We start from the raw sequence: 18510 nt of genomic DNA, 5'->3' as shown, positions 1-18510 counted from the left end.
AAAACTACATTTTCTTAGCAAAAACATGTTGCATGATGATACTCCAACTTTCAAAATCCACTTCAACTTGGAAGTCTCCAGAGTCCAGATTAGAACAGGGATGAAGCCAGCAAGCACGCTAATGAGAGCAATAGGTGCAAGCTGCTGGAGGATCCATCTTTGCTCCAACATTAATATATATCCCGGGGTTGGGGGGGTAATACTTGATAGCGGTCATGATTGAGGCAAGTAAAACTTAATGGTAAGGTTTACGAACTCGTGTTGAAAGAGTGATTAAGGTATGAAAAATAAATTGTGCTGACAACAACAGAGTTTTATACAGGGAAAATGTCTCAGATCGAGCTTATTTTACAATACACAGCAAGCTAAACAAAAAATACTAACTCGTCACAAGTCCAAGTGAAAACGATTGTGCCTAATCAATCATTTATGATGTTTTGTCCATCAGTTGTATTGGGCTCAGAATGTTAGACTTGCTTGTCTCAACAATGCAACCATTCATGACCATCTCTTCCAGCATGAAATGAGCTTTTTCTAAATGGAACATGATGTCTAGCTCACACTGGTGATAAGATAAACAAATTAAAAACAAAAGTTAACTTTCCATGCGAGGGTAATGAAGGAAAACCAGGAGACATCTTTGGCGACATTGAAGGCAGGACAAAGATTAGATCATCCTACATTCTCAAAGGAGACGTGAATAAAAAAAAAAAAACTCATCCTTAGCATTAGAGGACTTACCACATTGCCAAAATGACGGTCCATGGTTTCAACTAAAAGGTGTATGAATTCCAAAATCGCAAGCTCATTCTGCAATTGCCAGAAACAAAGAATATTAACTAAAAAGAGAGTAAGGTGAAGACAGTGATCAAGTTAAAATAGCGAGCAGGCATCAGAAAACTCTAAGAGCTGCTCAGTTTGTAAATCCTCCCATCCATTTCCTCCAATATTGACATTGTTCTTGACCATCCATAGCCATGTCAAAGGATATCAAGAAGATAACTCATGTAACGGCATGGAATAGAAATCTGCTGAATATTAGTGATTACCAGACTTGAGCAATTGAAGCATAAAACTAATAAGTACTGTTGGCTTGAAAGGCACAAAATAATAAATAATAAACAAACAAATAAAATTGAGTATTGTTATGGGTATTACTCACACTGAAACTAAAATCTTATAGAAAAGAAGCATTATATAGTTGAAAAGATGAAAACTTACTTCATCATTGTCAACTCCCACCAAGAAAAACAATGATGCGTAGCGTCGGTATACAATTTTGTAGTTGCGATGCTCTACAAAGGAACACTGTTATCAAGCAAAGGATAAAAGAAAACATGAGAGTGTGTTTCAAATGTTAACATAACTATAATCATATATAGTAACATTATTATTTGTTAGTTTTCATTAACAACAGCAACAGCAACACAACTCTCATATCAGATGACGTTCATTAAAATTTCAAAGGAAACCCAAAGTTTTTTCCAAACAGAAAGTAACATAGATGGATGGATGGATGGTACTTACTCTAAACAAAAATTAATCGACTTCATTCTTTCCAGTAATCATAATCATAAAAATGAAAGGAAAAAAAAAACCTGTTGATCGTTGCGAGCAAGGCATTTGCGAACAATTTCTCCTTCAAGGGCACGGCGTTCCTCGAGGGTGAGCCATTCATAGTATTGGGCTAAACGAGTTTGTCCTTGCTTGTTCACCATTAATATGAATCTTATCCCCATTTTCTTCTTTAAACCAAAATTGAACCAAACCAATTAATAGCAGTTGAATTCAGACACAATCCCGTTTTCTTCTTTAAACCAAAATTGAACCGAACCAAACCAATTAATAGCAGTTGAATTCAGACACAATCATATCGAATTTTTTTTATCAAAAAACTTTAAACAACAATAACAGGATCTTTTAGATCCAAGATGAAGGAGAGAGAGAGGTACCTGGTGGTGGAGGTGATGACGACAAGAGTGATTTCTAGAGAGAGAGAGAGAGCGCTGCAACAGTTATGGGGAGGGACGAGGACGAGTTAAGAAAATAAAAATGAATGATTCCGGTCTTGTGATAAATATATTTTCTCAATTTGTTAAAAATTAATGTTTTTAACCAATCGTATCCCTAATTACTTTACTTATATACTAAAACTCGTAGGATTTTTTCTGTGTATTAGTCGCTATATAAAATTTTTTTTTTTTTCAGTTTAATTCTCAAACTTTGTTTATTGACGATCAAATCCTATTTAAGGAGCAATTGATTTCAAATTATTATAAAAGAATAAGAATGGAAGAGGAAAGACCGAAATGAAAAAAATGGAAAACATAAGTGATGTACCATAAGTTTTAAAAACATTCACTTTGATTCTCCAATTTAAACAATCACTCGAATTATTACGGTATCTTGAAACTGTTCCAATTCCATTTTCAATTTAATTCTCAAACTTTGTTTATTGACAATCAAATCCTATTTAAGGAGCAATTGATTTCAAATTATTATAAAAGAATAAGATTGGAAGAGGAAAAACCGAAATGAAAAACATGAAAAACATAAGTGATGTACCATAAGTTTTAAAAACATTCACTTTGATCCTCCAATTTAAACAATCACGCGAATTATTACGGTATCTCGAAACTCTTCCAATTCCATTTTGGTACATAGGTTTTTATTTATTTATTTATTCATGTATGACACAAGAGAGAAAGGGATCGCCGAATTCTAACAGTAGAGAGAAACTTGTTGTTTGCATTGATTAAGGACACCAAAATAAGGGATTTTTTGTGTCAAATTATTCCATTTAATGCGGAGAATTCATATTAGGTGTTTTTTGTACCTTAAAAGTTTGTGAAAAAACAGATTTGAGCTCGGTTTAATTTATGATCTCATGTTGAGTTTTTTTTTTTTTGGATGGTTTTTTTTTTTTTTTAGGCCATGAATGAGTTTTTCATGGTTTCTATGGTGTTTAATAGGTGTTTTTGGTTAAAAATGGGCTGCAAAACAAGTTTTGGATCAAAAGAGTATAGACCCTGATTTTCCAGCCATCACAATAGTTGGAATCTATGCAAAATAGGTAGCATGTTGTCTACCTCGATAGGCGACGTGTTGTCTGTTGCTGGCATACCCTGGGTTTGGCATGGTAGTAGGACCCAAGGCCCTTGGGTCTAACATTCTGTTAACCCCAAGGTGCTTGGGTCTGGCATGATGCCAAATTCAAAATGTTTTGGGTATGACATAATTAACATGAAAATATAATTTTAAAAAATACAATTGAAAAGAAATAAAATGACGTGACCAATTAAAAAAAATAAAAACCAAAAAAATAAACAAAAGCTCTTCTCTTTTATTTTGTTTTGAGGGCCTCTTTTAAATAATAAAATATAACTTTGATTCTTTTGTTATACGTTTAATTTTTAAAGAGATTTTTCTGATTCATCTATGGTTTTGTCTTTATCTTTTATATAGATAAATTATGTTTTTGAAAATAAAAAAATATTTATTTTTAGATGATATTTTTAATATGTTTGGCCTTACATGTTATTTTTTTTCTTTTTATTTTATTCAATTGATTTAGTGTCCTATTTTTCAAGATTAAATATCTTGATCTATATCTATTTTTTAATTTTTCAAGTTTTATTTTTAGATATCATTAATGATTATTTATTTGTTATTAGTGCACATTACTCTTAGTTTATTTGATTGCACGTGTGTATAAACCTTTTTTATTTGTTACATTTTTGAACTACAAAAATGCATTGAAAAAACCTGTATATGTATTTTTTTATGAAAAATAAAAATATTTGATCCGCGGCAGAGTGTGGGTCACACAGCTAGTTTGTCTACGAATCGTCGATTGGTATTTTTCTATAATATTTGGTTACTATTCTAAAAAAACAATAAAAATAAAAAAGATAAGTTATATTTATATATATATATATATATGTGTGTGTGTGTGTGTGCGCGCATAAAAAAAAAAACAAAGATAAAATTATATTTGGTAATGGTATACAAGATAAAATGATTGTCTATTATCTTATTCGATTATGATGAATAAGACAAAATAAAATATGATAAATTATATTTTACTTTTAATATGTATTGTTGTCAAACTTATATATTTTAAAAAATAATTTAATGTTATATTTTTTTATTTTAGTTTATATTAAGAATTGAAATTAGTAATATTATAATAATATTAGTTATAAAACAAGGACTGACTTGATGGGTTAAATCGGGGCTTATACTAGTTTGAGTTTAAGAATAAATAGAGGAAGGATCGACTCATCCTAACCTGGTCAAAAACCTAAATCGATCCAAGATAAAACATAGGTCAAAAACCCATTTACTTTTTTATGGAAAAAATGATTAATACAAGATTTCATTGATTATTTAAAAAAAATAATTGGATTAGACAGGTTAACTCTTCTATCCTGTGATCTGAACCTTGCCTTGAGTTGACTCTCAAATTGGGTTTTAAAACTATAATACTAACCACTTTTATTCTCACATTGACTCGGGTCAACCTAACCCGTGATCCGGGCCTTGACTAGTGACATAAGCTTTGCCCTGAATCGATCATAAAGTTGAGTTTTAAAACTATAATATTAATTATTATTTTTATCATATATGTCTTAGTTGGACAATTTGGAATTGAGAGTTTTTTACAAAGATTTTTAGGAATAAGAAATTAAAAAAAAAAATATTGTCTTTGGAGACATGTCGTTTTTGTACCTTTTGTTTAAATCCACTCCAAGATTGTCTCAAAGATAGATTTATTTTTATGTCTTTATATTTGTCTCTTCAACCAAATACATTTTTGTCTCCATTGTCTCAATTGTTTCTATCACAAGACAATAATCAAAAGCTATTTATGCTAACAATTGTTTCTAAGGAGTTGTTTAGGATTGTGGTACATGGTAATTTTAAAATAATTAGGTTTATACTTACGACATTAGCCAAACTAATACTTTTTTTCTTAAAAATACATTAAAATAATTTTTTATATATTTTTTTGACATTAGTACATCAAAACCATAAAAAACACTAAAAACACATCAATTTAATATTTTGTTTCAGGCCAACAATGTTTTTGAAAAGCACTTAAAATAAAAAACAAAAGTTGTGCCAAACACCCCCCTAAACCTTTACTCAATTGAGTCTCTAGCATATGGCCACTTCACAAAATAAATTTTAAAAAAATAAAAACATTTCATTAACATGTATCATTTACTTCCATTAAAACATGGTAAAATAAAATCAAACTTATGTATAGCAAATAACGACTTTATGCAATAGCAGGATAGGACATTGTTTTAAAAACCAGACCTGACTTAATGGATTGTCTTATAACCTAGTAAGTTAACCCATGATTCAAATGACTCAAGATATAGGTCGGGTCAGGTCTTAAGAAAAATAAAGAGAGAATTGATCCGGGGTAATCAAATAAAAAACTTAGATTGATTTGTGACCCATTTAGCCTCAAAAACTCATTTGATGATTTTTTTCCTTTTTTATTTTTTTTTTCAAAATAAACTCATTTTGATTTTTTTTATAAAATGAAAACATTAAGTTAACTTGGGCCAACCCATCTGACTCTATGATCCATAATTTGTTCTATACCGTGTTTAAAAACTATGAGGTAGGCTTAACTACCTTAATCAGTGGTGAGGGGGAAATGATTGTTATCTAATTGCTTGAAATTGGGTAAATGAGCTCGAAGTGCCATGCACTGTAGGTAAAACTAGAATTGTGCCTAGCTTTGAAACTGATGACTTCAATGATGAATTTAGAGTGTGTTTGGCATTGCGGTAGCTGTTGCGGTTGTGGTTTGAAAAAAGTTGTTTTATAAAAAGTACTTTTAGTTGAGGTTGGTTTGAAAAAATAGGTGTTTGGTTAAAACTGTGGTTGAAATTAAGGTTGAATAAAAAGTAGTTTAATGTGTTTGGTTAAAAATACTTTTAAAATTGAGGTTATAAAATAATTTTAAAAAATATATATTAATATTGATGATTTTTAATTTAAATATTATGGATTTAACTATTGTTATTATATTATAAAATAAATCATACTTTATATAAAATATTTTTTATTATTTCAAGAAACCATCTATAATTCCATTATCTACAAAATACATCTGACAAAAACTACAATTTTCATAATTTTTTAGCATATAATAAAATTAGATAAAATATTATAATGTATAAAATTCATTCTGAATTATTAAAAAAAAAAAAAAAAAAAAAGAAGAAGGTCTGCGTGCAAGTGAACAGTGCAAGAGAATTGCACTGTTCACTTAAAAATAGTGAACAATGCAATTCCTTGCACTGTTCACATGAACAGTGCACCATAATGCACTGTTCATGTTAATTGCACTGTTAATTGAACAATGCAATTAACATGAACAGTAAACAAAAAGCAACGAATTCTTGCTTCTTAAAAAGGTGGGTCCCAGTGAACAGTACGCCTCAATTTTAATTAACCAAACAGCTGCAACTGCGTTTTCAATAAAACGCAGCCGCAGCCGCAGAGCCAAACGGGCTCTTAGTACTAACTTTATAGATAGCAAATCATAAAAAATAACAAAGCAAAAATTTAAAAAAAAAAAAAAGAAAGAGGATAAAACATAAGAAAATATAAGCTTGAAAAAAGAAAAAAAAATCAAGCAAACTTGACGTGATCCTTCTAAACATGATTTAGTCTCTAAAACTTGCAACTTGTGAAATCTTGGACTTGGTTTCAATAAAGAAACTCAACTTCTAATTAATTTAATTTTGAAAGATGGAATCATGAAAAAATATCAATCTAAAAAAGACTTGCTAAAGCAAAAAGATAGCAACAAAAAAAACAATGATCAAATTTAATAGGAAAAAACCTAAGGAAGGATCAAGTTGTAAGAAAAATCTAAGAAATGATCCCAAATAAAACAAATAAAAAAAAAAAATAGGCGCTAAATTTGGAAAGACTAAAAAATAGTAAGGGTGAAATTGAAAAATAATTGTAATTTAATAGATTATTCAAAATTTAAAAAATTGTAATAAAAAGAGATGGATCAAATGTGAAGGAAAATTAAACTACAAGGGCTGGTCTAACTTTTTGTAGGGATTAACACAAAATTTAAAGAGAAGAGAGTGAAAAATAAAAAATAAAAAAATAGTTATTGACATCAAACAAGAGGCTCATTAAATGTAAGCATCACTCTATCTTGAAAGGAGCTGTTAGACTTTCAAAAACCATCATAGAAAACAATGCTTGGTGGTCGGACAACCTCATACATACCGCCTCAAAAGGTGTAGAGATTGTTCACTTGATGGTGCATGCGTGCATGCTAACATGTGTTTTTAATTAATATTTAATATATGATCATTTACAATAATTTTCTTGAATAACCTTTAAATTAACAATAAAATCAATATAAAAGGATAAGAAAAATCATGTGAGAATGTTATGTTGATTTGTCTTTAAGGCAATAAATTAATTTAACTATTTTGAAAAAAAAATAAAAAACCATAAAGCCCTTGATTGAAATGCATTATATATATATAGAGGGTAAATCAATAAGTTTATTGTGCATAAAAAATGAATTATTAACCTAACTCTGCACAAATTATTAAAAATAATTGCGTTATGAATGAAAATAGCTTCTTGTTCTCAATTACTAGTATAAAAGCTTTTTAGGCTAAGGCTAATTTCATCGTATCACTATTCCCACGAGTAAAGATTAAAATAAAAAACAATTTTCTGAGGGCATTTATTATCTAAAAACAATTCTTAATTAAAATAAAAAATTAAAATAAGTTTATTGTGAGGGCATTTAAAAACTAAAAATAATATAATGTTTGCGTGTTTTCACAAGAAACTTTTCAAAAGTGTCATCAGGTTTTGCAAGGAAAATTTTATGAAGTGGTATCAACCTCATTTTGTTGGTCTAGTTTGAAGTCTCCCAGTTAAATTTCTTATCTAACTCAAGTTTTAAATCAAATTATACGAAGGTGACTATATTGACATGATGGTTATAAAGCAACATGAAAAACCAAGGAAAGATGTGCTTAAATTAAAAGGCAAAATGTTTTTTTTTTTTTTTTTAATATTGAGGAGGAAACATTTTGGATCGATTTGAGTAAACTCATTAGATTCGTGATTTAGATCATTAAATTAATCTTTTCAAAAGTTGTTTCTAAACCAAATTAATGAACAATTACAAAAATCATTTTCAATTTTTATGAAAAATCAATGGCCAAGAAATGAAATTGAAGATCTAATAGCCAATAAAAAAAATGTTATTATGACACACTTAGTATTGTTAAATAGATCTCGACAAGATGATTCTATCTATATCTCGAAATATTATCAAACACGATCCTAATTTCTTAATGGTTTTGTTTGAGATTAATTTAGGATTGATTATGACCTTATTTAATGCTCTTCTAATATATAATTAAAATTATTTCGTCGAGATCTTTCTAATAATATTAAGTGTGTTAAAAACAAATCCCCAATGATCTAATTTTTCTTTCTATTTTTTTCTTCCATCATTTCTCTCTTCTTGCCACATCATCTTATTTCATTAGCCATTGAATTTTGAATCTTATCTTTTAACCATTGAATCTTTATAAAATTTTTGATAAGACTAATTACTTCAAAGAAGAGAAAACATCACTAAACAACCAATAACCGTGATTGTATATAGAATTGATATTAGAAAACACAATTGTGTTCAATCACTATTTCTAATAATAATTTTGTATATAATTGATATTGAAAAATATAATTATATTTAAATTATGCTATTTTCTAAATACTTTTTAAATCCATGTCATTCTCCTAAAATTTTTACTCAGCTTATCATTGTTTTTTTTTTTTTTTAAAAAAAAACCAGTGTTCTAGTGCAGAAATAAATCTTTTTTAAAGAATCTTATCTCACTCCTTTTTATTCAATGCTTTAACAAATGAAATAGCGTCTACAAAGATTTATATAACAAAACCCATCAATTCAAACTTAAAAGAAATAAAAAGAAATAATTCTAATCAATATGCTTTCTTCTTATTACACAAGAAAATTAACAAGTCAAACCTAAAAATCAACATTAAATTGATTCATCCAAACCCTAAAACTCAAAAACTTCTATTTTGATTGATGTTCTACCATGCTTTATGCTTTACCTACTGAAAAATTATATATTTTAATATATTATATACGAGAATAATTTAATTATTTCATTTGAATTAAAAAACTACTTTGACATAATACATAAAGTGTCATTTCTATATGAATAAAGATATAAAAGCTTTTGATAAGCTATAAGGAGGCTTGGTGCTTTTAATTAAAAAAATATAAAAATTAAATATATTACAATTTATTGATATTCATCTAATGATATAATTGATAAATGTTGTAAATTGTAGTATACAAGGTTATTGATAAAAAAAGATCAATTGTGAGATGAAGTAAACCTCACCCCAAGAGCCACAGCTATGGCGCTCTCCTTCCACACTTGCATTTCATCACTGAACCCTCTTCTTCCCCAGCCACAAAACCCCTCTCCCATCACTTTTAAATTCACTACTTACTGTCCTTCTAATCGCACAGTTCAGGTTCATGCAGCTAAGTCTAAGAGAAAGCCCAAGCCTAGTTTCTTTGAACAAATTCACCATAAATGGTCTCTCAAGCTCACTTCAACAAGAGACAAGTTTCCCTGGCAAGAACAAGAACAAGAACAACAGCAACAAGAAGAAGAAGAAGAAGAAGAAGAGGAAGAGGAAGAGGAAGACATAAAAGAAGTTGATGCAGTACCATCCGTGAGTGATACTGTGAGTTTCAATTTACCAAATCGCTTAACTACACCTCCTTGGATTCATGGAACCACACCCAAACAAGCCCATTTCGATTATCAACCTAGAAAAGGAGATAACTCTATTCATGGGGTTTTTGAGAATCGTGAAGATAATGTTGTAAATGGGGTTATTGATAAAGAACAAAGAATAGAGAAGGAGGTCAATTTGGACAACAATTTTAAGGAACAAGCTGTCGACTTTGATGACGCTTCTGTTTTTCAGTTACCAGAAGCTAAGGAGATAAACGATTGTTCTGTTCATAGGTATGTGGAGAATCGTGAAGAAGATAATGTCGAAGAAGATAGTCGTGAAGATAACGTTGCGAATAAAAAAGAAAGTATAGGAAAGGAAGTTAATTGCAATTTAAACAAATTTAAGGACAAACATTATTATAATTCAGTTGAGTTACCAGGAGATAAGGAGAAGTCAACAGTTACGGATTTAAATGATGTGGTTTCGCTTACTGAGAAACCTTTTGATGGCGACGATGGAGACTTTGGTAATATTGAGGTTTACAATGATGGTCATTGTGATTCATTTGAAAATTTGTCATGCAAGGATTTAAATGATGTAGTTTCTGTGACTAAGAAACGACTTGGGGATTTCGAAAACGTCGAGGTTTCTAATAATGGTGTTAGTAATTCAAATGAATTGCCATGGAAGCGAACAAGTGGACTAGACTCTTTGGGAGAAGATAAGAGTAGGAAGAAGAGCAACACGGATTTGGCAGAGAGAACGTTGCCTGAACATGAGTTGAAGAGGCTAAGGAATGTGGCATTGAGGATGCTTGAGAGGATAAAAGTTGGGGCCACAGGCATTACGCAGGATTTGGTGGATGCCATTCATGAGAAGTGGAAGCTGGATGAAGTGGTGAAGTTGAAGTTTGAATGGCCGCTGTCATGCAACATGAAAAGGACACATGAGATTTTGGAGGTCAGTTTTTGTATAAAGTTTGGTATTTTGCGTTTTTTACACGTACTTAGATATGAAAATATTTTGATTATCTCATAGCTTTCAGTGACTTTGGTAATTCGCTAACACTTGGCTGAATTGTGTTGTTTGAAACTTTGCTGAATGGAAATGAATCATGGTTTTGGAGTGGATTTTTCCTACAAACCGTACTAAAATTTCAATACCCTGCTTATTCATTATTAAGGACATCCTGAATGTTTGTGTTCTGCTATGCTGGTGGTAAATGCAGTAGATTCTGCTAGAACCTTATACAGATTTTTTAATTTGTTCTATCAGAGTAGAACTGGAGGTTTGATTATATGGAGATCAGGCAGTTCAGTGGTATTGTACAGAGGAACAACCTACAAATTTCAATGTGTACAGTCATATAGCAAGCAAAATGAGGCTGGTATGGATGTTCTACAATATGCGGAAGAAGCAACTAATGGTGCTACTAGTAGTGCAGGAATGAAGGACTTGGCTAGAACTATGGAATCAATTATACCTGATGCTGCTAAGTATTTAAAGGATCTATCTCAAAAAGAACTCATGGACTTCAGTGAACTCAACCATTTGTTAGATGAGTTGGGTCCACGGTATAAAGACTGGTGTGGTCGTGAGCCATTGCCTGTTGATGCAGACTTGCTTCCTGCTGTGATTCCTGGATATAAATCTCCACTCAGACTTCTTCCTTATGGGGTAAAACCTTCTTTAAGCAATAAGGATACAACAAAATTCCGCAGGCTTGCTAGAACAACACCTCCTCATTTTGTGCTTGGTATGTAAGAGCTATTTTGGCAGTAGTTTTATTCATCATATCGTGTTTCCTTAAAGAGTTTGTTTTACTTATTTTTGTAGGAAGGAACAGGGAACTGCAAGGTCTGGCAAATGCTATGGTGAAGCTATGGGAAAAAAGTGCTATTGCAAAGATAGCCATCAAACGTGGAGTACAGTATACACGTAATGAGATTATGGCAGAAGAACTCAAGGTGAGATGAAAAGAACTGAGATGCTTCTTGAATGAAGATGGTATATTAATAGGGCTTTATGCTTAAGCATATTAAAGTCGATTTGATATTCCAAGCAAATTTGTGTGATTTAAAATTATATTGCTACTTGTGAAAGCAGTTATCCTTTGTCTCTCTTGCCTGTTGTAAGCATCATTGTAAAAGGAAAAGGCTATGATATTTAGAGCTGTGGGCATACTCTTTTTTTATTTTCATGAAGTTCCTCACAAGAAAAGGTGTTTTCTTTGAAGATGCCAGTTTGGCCAACTGATCTTAATCCCTCCACCTGCATGGAAATGGTCTGAGCATGGCCATATATTGAGTGTGTCACACAACTCTGCATTTTCAAAGGTTGTTCTGGTATGAATCAGAAATTTTAGAGACTGTTTATTACTTGGAATTTAATCGTACAATTCATTTGGGCATTGAAGATAGATTCAAGATGTTATAGTTTTTTGGGTAGTACATATCCCATCTTCAGGTGGGACTAACATCGCTTCAAGATTGTAACAGTTACAAGTTCACGGCTTCCATTTTCATGACACTATAAAAGGAAAGTTTTCTTTTGTACCAGGTAAAATAATTGTTTAAAAATAGAACAAACAAACCATACATTGTTTGCATGGTTAATTTTTATTGGTTTTCAAGGTTTGATGTTCACTTTTCTTTGAAGTAGCTTGAGGCTACTAAAAAATCTGTTCTGCTAAAGTTTGACGCTAATCTTCTGGTCTTGCCTGCCAATTCCAACTACACCCTGTAGCATATAAGATTCTGAATGCATTGTGGTTGGCGGCACTGTTTTGTTTATCTATTATGAAAATTGGAATTCTTGCATGCAGAGGTTGACAGGGGGAACACTGCTTTCTAGAAACAAGGAGTACATCGTATTTTACAGGGGTAATGACTTTTTGCCACCTGTTATTAATGAGACACTGAAAGAGAGGAAGAAACTAGCTTTCCTCTATCAAGATGAAGAAGATCAAGCCCGTCAGATGACCTCAGCCTTTGTTGGATCAAGTGTCAAAACTACTAAAGGCCCCTTGGTTGCTGGAACACTCGCTGAAACTGTGGCAGCTATCTCTCGCTGGGGGAATCAACCAAGCAGTGAAGATGTGGAGGAAATGATAAGAGATTCAGCTTTGGCTAGGCATGCTTCATTAGTGAAACATCTCGAGAATAAACTAGCTCAGGTAAGTTAAGAAAGTACTAAATTGAATAATATGCAGAATATTGTGGGACACAAGGAGCTCTTCACAACTTACTGTTTTCTGGGTTTTGAAATTGTTCTAGGAAAAAGGAAAACTCAAAAAATCTGAGAAGGATTTGGCAAAAGTACAGGAGAATCTGGAACCGACTGAGCTCCCAACAGATCTGGAAACCATAAGTGATGAGGAGAGGTTCTTGTTCCGTAAGATTGGTCTGAGTATGAAACCCTATCTCTTTCTAGGTAAGAAACGCCACTTTAATTCTGGCCATGATGGTTCCTTTAGGGAAAAGTGAAATATCCCTTGTGATTTGTATTTCAGGGAGGCGAGGTGTCTTTGATGGTACCATAGAAAATATGCACTTGCACTGGAAGTATCGTGAGTTGGTGAAGATTATTGTGGAACGAAAAGGTATTGCACAAGTCAAGCATATTGCAATTTCTTTGGAGGCTGAGAGTGGTGGTGTATTAGTCTCTGTGGATAGAACTACGAAAGGTTATGCCATAATTGTCTATCGTGGGAAGAATTATATGCGCCCCCAGGCCATGAGACCTGAGAATTTATTGACGAGGAGGCAGGCATTGGCCAGATCAGTGGAACTTCAGAGATATGAGGTAAGACAACAATAGATTACTCTTGTAGTTGGTGGTTTTCATGATTAAATAAGATACACCATCTGTCTTTCCATCTTATTTCTTTCTTTTCCAGGCTCTGAAGCATCATATCACAGATTTACAGGAAAGAATTGAGTTGGTCACGTCTGAACTTGTAAGACTCCTTTTCCACATTTTGTTGATGTGCTCTGATGCGAATGAGAAATAACTGTGTTAAACCATGACATTTCTTATGAACTTTTAAATATCTTATGTTAATTCCAGGAGGAGATGAAAGCTGACAAGAAATCTGAAGTGTACAACAAAGCCTTGTACTCAAAGTTTGACGATGCTTCTATTCTCAATGAAGATGAAGAGGTAAATGACTCTTTAATATACTTTTTTTAGCGAAATAATTTGAATTTACCATCCTCGAAGGGTGTTAAAGAGTTATATATATAATTCATGCAGTCATTCTAAATAAGCTGTTAAGTTGGTGATGTGAAATCATGAACCAATCTTTCTTGCATTGGCAATGAACCTCAATGCCCCCATACTGATGGAAACTTGCCGGAAGTTGCCCGCCTGACTTTTTTGTTTAATTAACATATTACGGTAGCATACTAGAAATTAAACGAAGAATTTCCGGTAATTATCGGACATGAAATGTTATTCAATTATGTAATATAGGGTGAAGAAGAGCCTATCTTGAAAGTACAGGACCCCCTAACAGTGAGGAGGACAAGCTAGAAGACGTACCAGTCTATGATTCCAGCTTGAGATATCAGGCATCATAGACTTTTTCAAAGGACAACAAGTCGTATTTGCCAAGCAATGGACAAGATAACAGTGAGCAAGCACTTGAAAGAAAGGCTTCCCAAGATTATAGTGCATTGGAGTTCAAGGAAACAGAGTCCCATATCTAGCAGGAAAGAAGGCGAAGTAATCATCTTCTCCTGCTATCAGTGGAAAGGGTAGGATACAGTGCTCTCACCTCCATATTGTGTGACGCAGGTTGGCACAACATGTAATATATCAATTTAAAATCTTGCCATCGCAGTGATCTAATTGAGTAAAGTGCTCGTCCCTTCATTCACGTGTGTAAGATCTGTTTCTATTTCAATGAAAATTGTTCACTAGTGATTGCAAGCGTGTAAGATCATACAAGTGGGTCCTAACATGTGTCCATGAGGCTTTCTGGCAACAGCAAATTGAAGGGGCAAACAGCCGCGTGGGAGAAGCCCATGCACGAGTGAATTTTCAAGGCTGGCAGATAATGCATGCAAGAAATTATCTTGTTATAATACATACTGTGGTTTCAAAATTAGAACTCTATTATTATTATTCTTTTCGTCAACTAAATTGAAATGATAAGCAAAATGATACCAAATACCAATAAAGTATTAGATTCGAAAATTTCAGATTTGGATGTGTAATTGCTCTAACCAATTGTTTTTTGGATGGAAAACACTCTAATGTTTGGACAGTCATTAGATAGTTTTCAAGCAAATTAATAACATCTACTAAAAGCTTGCTTTTTTTCAATTTTATTCAGTCAGAGTAAGAAATAAGAATATCGGATTAGATTTATATTATTTTTATTTTATTTAACTAGAAAAATAAAAATAAAAATATGTGCGTGCATAACAATAAATTTATTTTATTTGTTTATTCACTAGCGTTAGAGTTAGAATAAAAATATTGATATAAATTTATTTTATAGCTACGTAATATTTACTAATGCCAGAGTTGGAATTATCTATAATTGAATATTCACTGGTGCCAAAGTCAGGAATATTATAAGTAAATTATCATAGTATAAACTAATAAACATTTAGCAATTTAAGACAAAACCAGTAATATAGTTTGCCTCAGGCAGAACGTTTAAGAGATGATAATATATTTCCTTTTACATAACCAATCCCGAGCCGTAGAATCTCTGTTGACCAGTTAAAGTTTCTTATAACCGTAATATTAGGTGACAACTTATTAAATAAGATCTTTTTCCTATAAAAACAAAATGCTATAAATTTATTCTTTTTTCATAACCAAAAATTTATTTTTAGGACTGTGTATATATATATATATATATATATATATATATATATATATATATATATATTCCTGCGGCAGTGCGCTCCTAGTATCTAATTTGAAACTATAATAAAATAATCCATTAGTTGAATCAGCAAATAATTAATTATGGAATTGTCACCCTCTGAAAATGAAGAAAATTCTCCATTGGCACGTGTGAACACATACAGAAGGGTGATTCGGTCTTCATCGATCTTTCGAAGTGTGAACAATTTGAAAAGTATTTGATGGAATCACGAGTGAAGAACTCTTCCAAATACTTCCTATCATGCATATAACTGATATTACTTCTACTCTAAATTCTAATAAATAATATTTATTGATTTTCTCTCTTACATGTTCATTTGTCATTCATACGAGACATGCCTTTTGTCGTTTATGTTATCCTCAGAGTAAGGGACCAACAAGAAGACTATAATAAATAAAATCTCAATTAAAGTATGTACATCCTAAGTCTTGCCTTTGCAATAATTTAGTTGTTTTTTTTATATAAAAAATAAATTATACAATTTTCCCATTCAATTTCAACTAAAATTAACTCAAAAAAGAATACCTCCAATCATGTTTATTAATTTTATCCTTTATGTTATCCAAAATAACAATTACTCCAACAAGATATTTTTTTCCCCAAATTTAATTTTTTTTTTGCTCAAATATCTATTTTAATGATAAAGAATTAAATAAAAAGTGATCTCAATAATCGGCCATTAGCATTGTGTGGGAAAATAACCATTTTTTTTATATAAAAACTATTTTCATCCCTCAAGTTTTTAATTTTACATTTTGATCCTTGTAATTTAGTGATTATGATTTGATCCTAAACATTGTTTTCAATTTGATCAATGAATTTTTTTAAGAAGTTCAATTTGGTCCCTCAATTTCATGCAATTTTCATTAATGACTCGTATAGTCTTAGTTGTTTATATTTCAGTCTCAAAACTTCATTTTTTTATGTTGTCTTTGCATATTGAAAAAATTTCAATTGATTCCTTGAAGTTTTTGTAAAGGTTAAATCTCATCCATAGAGTTTCTATTTACATTTTCATTCCTTATAGTTTTAGATTTTTACAATGTGGTTCTAAGACTTCATTCTATTTACTTTTTAGTCTTTTAAATGTTGAGAAAAGAAAGAAAATCATTGAAGAACAAAAAAGAAAGAAACAAACCAATCTTTATGTCAATATGTGTTTAATGAAGGGAAGTCTTCTCTTTAAATCAAGGTTTTTTTAAAAAAGTTTTTAATTTTTTTTTATTCGTAAACTTATTAAAAACCATGTTGAAGTTGAACATGGGGTTATTATGGTTTTCAAGACTTTTATTTTGTGTGGTTTTTGGCTATAATAAAATGAAATTTAGTTGTTTGTAATTAAAAAACATGTTGTTAATAAAAAATACATAATTTCACTAGAACAAGAAAAAATGGATAAATAAAAAATTAGAATTATGATGAAATAAATAAGTTTCCCTTCAAAATTCTAATATTTCAAACACCTTTGAATATTTATTGTGTCATTTTAATAAAAACAAAATAGAAGTTAACAGGTTGCAACTGGGTTTTTGAGCGGATCTTGCCTGTCTGCGGGTCAACCCGGATTTTAACTTTCTTTATTTTTTCTTAAATCCGGTTCAGTTTTAGCTTCGGGTCAATCTGTCGTGCCGAGTTTTAAAACTATGGTATTAACGCCATCTTTGATTACTACAAACCATCCTTTCATTCATTGATTAAAAATATAAAAGACATATCTATAATAATATTAACGCCATCTTTGCATGACACAAGATATGTCCTAATCAGATTACCATGAGTTAGAACAATGAGCCAATTACTCTTTCTTAGTTCTCTCCCTCTTTGTGTGACTCTATTGACGAGAGAGACATTCACTGGTTTTGGTTTCACGGCTACCCTACTACTTGATGTGGAGAGAGAGAGAGAGAGAGAGAGAGGGAGGGAGATCTTCTGAGAAGGTCTATCTTACGAAAAACAAAAAAGAAAGCAATGTTCTAACACGGAAAGCTGGCAAGGAAATAATATTAGAAAATCATAAGATTTGGGTTTGCGTTGCTTTCAACTAACAATGACAGACTTGAAAGCAGGCTCTATATGGAAGCAGAATACATGCATGTGCTTGGCTACTTTACTGGAATCAAGTTGAACAAATCACCATGTTTAATTCAATGTATAGCCAATGGAGACTAATCTTTTGTTCAAGTAAAGAAAACAATAGATAATCATGATCTGATAAGGAGATTTTACTGTATTTATCCTTGCAAAGCACTATTTATTTTAATTAATATAGTTATTCTAAGGATTTTACTATACCCAAGACCATTGGTATTATAATTAATATTATAAATAGTATTTTTGGATTAGGCGTTGCAGCCAAATTCAAGGCTTTTAAATCTAATTTTACAGATCAACTTAACTCTAGCTTTTAAATATTAATAATTTTTTTTTAATATTTTTTATGTCAAAACAACTAACCCGCAGCGCAGTGCAAGCAGCCCCACTAGTGTAAAACTAAAACAACTCGAAGTTATTCCTATAGAAACGTTTGTTTATGACAGGCTATAAACAAAACCAAGAATGAAAACCTAAACAATGAGAGTAGACGTGAAATATAAAGTATAAAATTGTAGCTAGCAAACATATTAACTTAAGAAACAGACTAAAAATTGTTCGGCCATATATAAAATTTTTTATGCTACTTGGAGAGTAATTACTAATACTTAATAGAAAAGATATATACACAAGTAAAAAAAAATAGTAAAAAATTATATTTTTGTGTCTAAACATTGATATTGTTATTAGTTGTTCTCGATGCAGATATT

General features: G+C 31.2%; 2 protein-coding genes across 3 annotated transcripts; one reads left to right on the top strand and one right to left on the bottom strand.

The window, feature by feature from the left end:
• Positions 1-259: 259 nt before the first annotated feature.
• LOC118047950 (AP-4 complex subunit sigma) lies at positions 260-2095 on the bottom strand. Of its 2 annotated transcripts, none has more exons than XM_035057413.2 (5): positions 1953-2095; positions 1599-1742; positions 1222-1308; positions 742-810; positions 260-562 (listed from the first exon to the last, which is right to left on the bottom strand). In XM_035057413.2, the coding sequence occupies exons 2-5, from the start codon at positions 1737-1739 to the stop codon at positions 428-430; spliced, it is 432 nt and encodes a 143-aa protein (XP_034913304.1). In that variant the 5' UTR covers positions 1740-1742; positions 1953-2095; the 3' UTR covers positions 260-427. The 2 variants fall into 2 exon arrangements, with proteins under 2 accessions (XP_034913304.1, XP_034913303.1); XM_035057412.2 differs by having other exon boundaries at positions 1599-1746; positions 1953-2038.
• A 7311-nt stretch (positions 2096-9406) lies between these two features.
• On the top strand, positions 9407-14744 carry LOC118047952 (CRM-domain containing factor CFM3, chloroplastic/mitochondrial). Its single transcript, XM_035057414.2, has 9 exons — positions 9407-10764; positions 11080-11560; positions 11641-11771; positions 12629-12979; positions 13080-13236; positions 13316-13608; positions 13703-13762; positions 13873-13965; positions 14278-14744. The coding sequence occupies exons 1-9, from the start codon at positions 9472-9474 to the stop codon at positions 14335-14337; spliced, it is 2919 nt and encodes a 972-aa protein (XP_034913305.1). The 5' UTR covers positions 9407-9471; the 3' UTR covers positions 14338-14744.
• The last annotated feature ends 3766 nt before the right edge of the window (positions 14745-18510 follow it).

This window comes from Populus alba, chromosome 6 (assembly GCF_005239225.2).
Source record: "Populus alba chromosome 6, ASM523922v2, whole genome shotgun sequence".
NCBI classification, from domain to species: Eukaryota; Viridiplantae; Streptophyta; class Magnoliopsida; order Malpighiales; family Salicaceae; genus Populus; species Populus alba.
Note: the sequence above shows the minus strand (reverse complement) of the source record. Positions and strands in the feature narration are given on the sequence as shown.

What these genes read in the sequence shown, in the direction of transcription:
- LOC118047950 (XM_035057413.2), bottom strand. Translation starts at nt 1,739, where the DNA reads ATGGGGATAAGATTCATATTAATGGTGAACAAGCAAGGACAAACTCGT. An exon ending in TTGCTCGCAACGATCAACAG is followed by an intron (nt 1,309 to 1,598) that starts GTTTTTTTTTTC and finishes GCTTGATAACAG; the next exon opens with TGTTCCTTTGTAGAGCATCG. An exon ending in ACCGTCATTTTGGCAATGTG is followed by an intron (nt 563 to 741) that starts GTAAGTCCTCTA and finishes TCTTATCACCAG; the next exon opens with TGTGAGCTAGACATCATGTT.
- LOC118047952 (XM_035057414.2), top strand. Translation starts at nt 9,472, where the DNA reads ATGGCGCTCTCCTTCCACACTTGCATTTCATCACTGAACCCTCTTCTT. An exon ending in ACCTCCTCATTTTGTGCTTG is followed by an intron (nt 11,561 to 11,640) that starts GTATGTAAGAGC and finishes TTATTTTTGTAG; the next exon opens with GAAGGAACAGGGAACTGCAA. An exon ending in TTCTCAATGAAGATGAAGAG is followed by an intron (nt 13,966 to 14,277) that starts GTAAATGACTCT and finishes TATGTAATATAG; the next exon opens with GGTGAAGAAGAGCCTATCTT.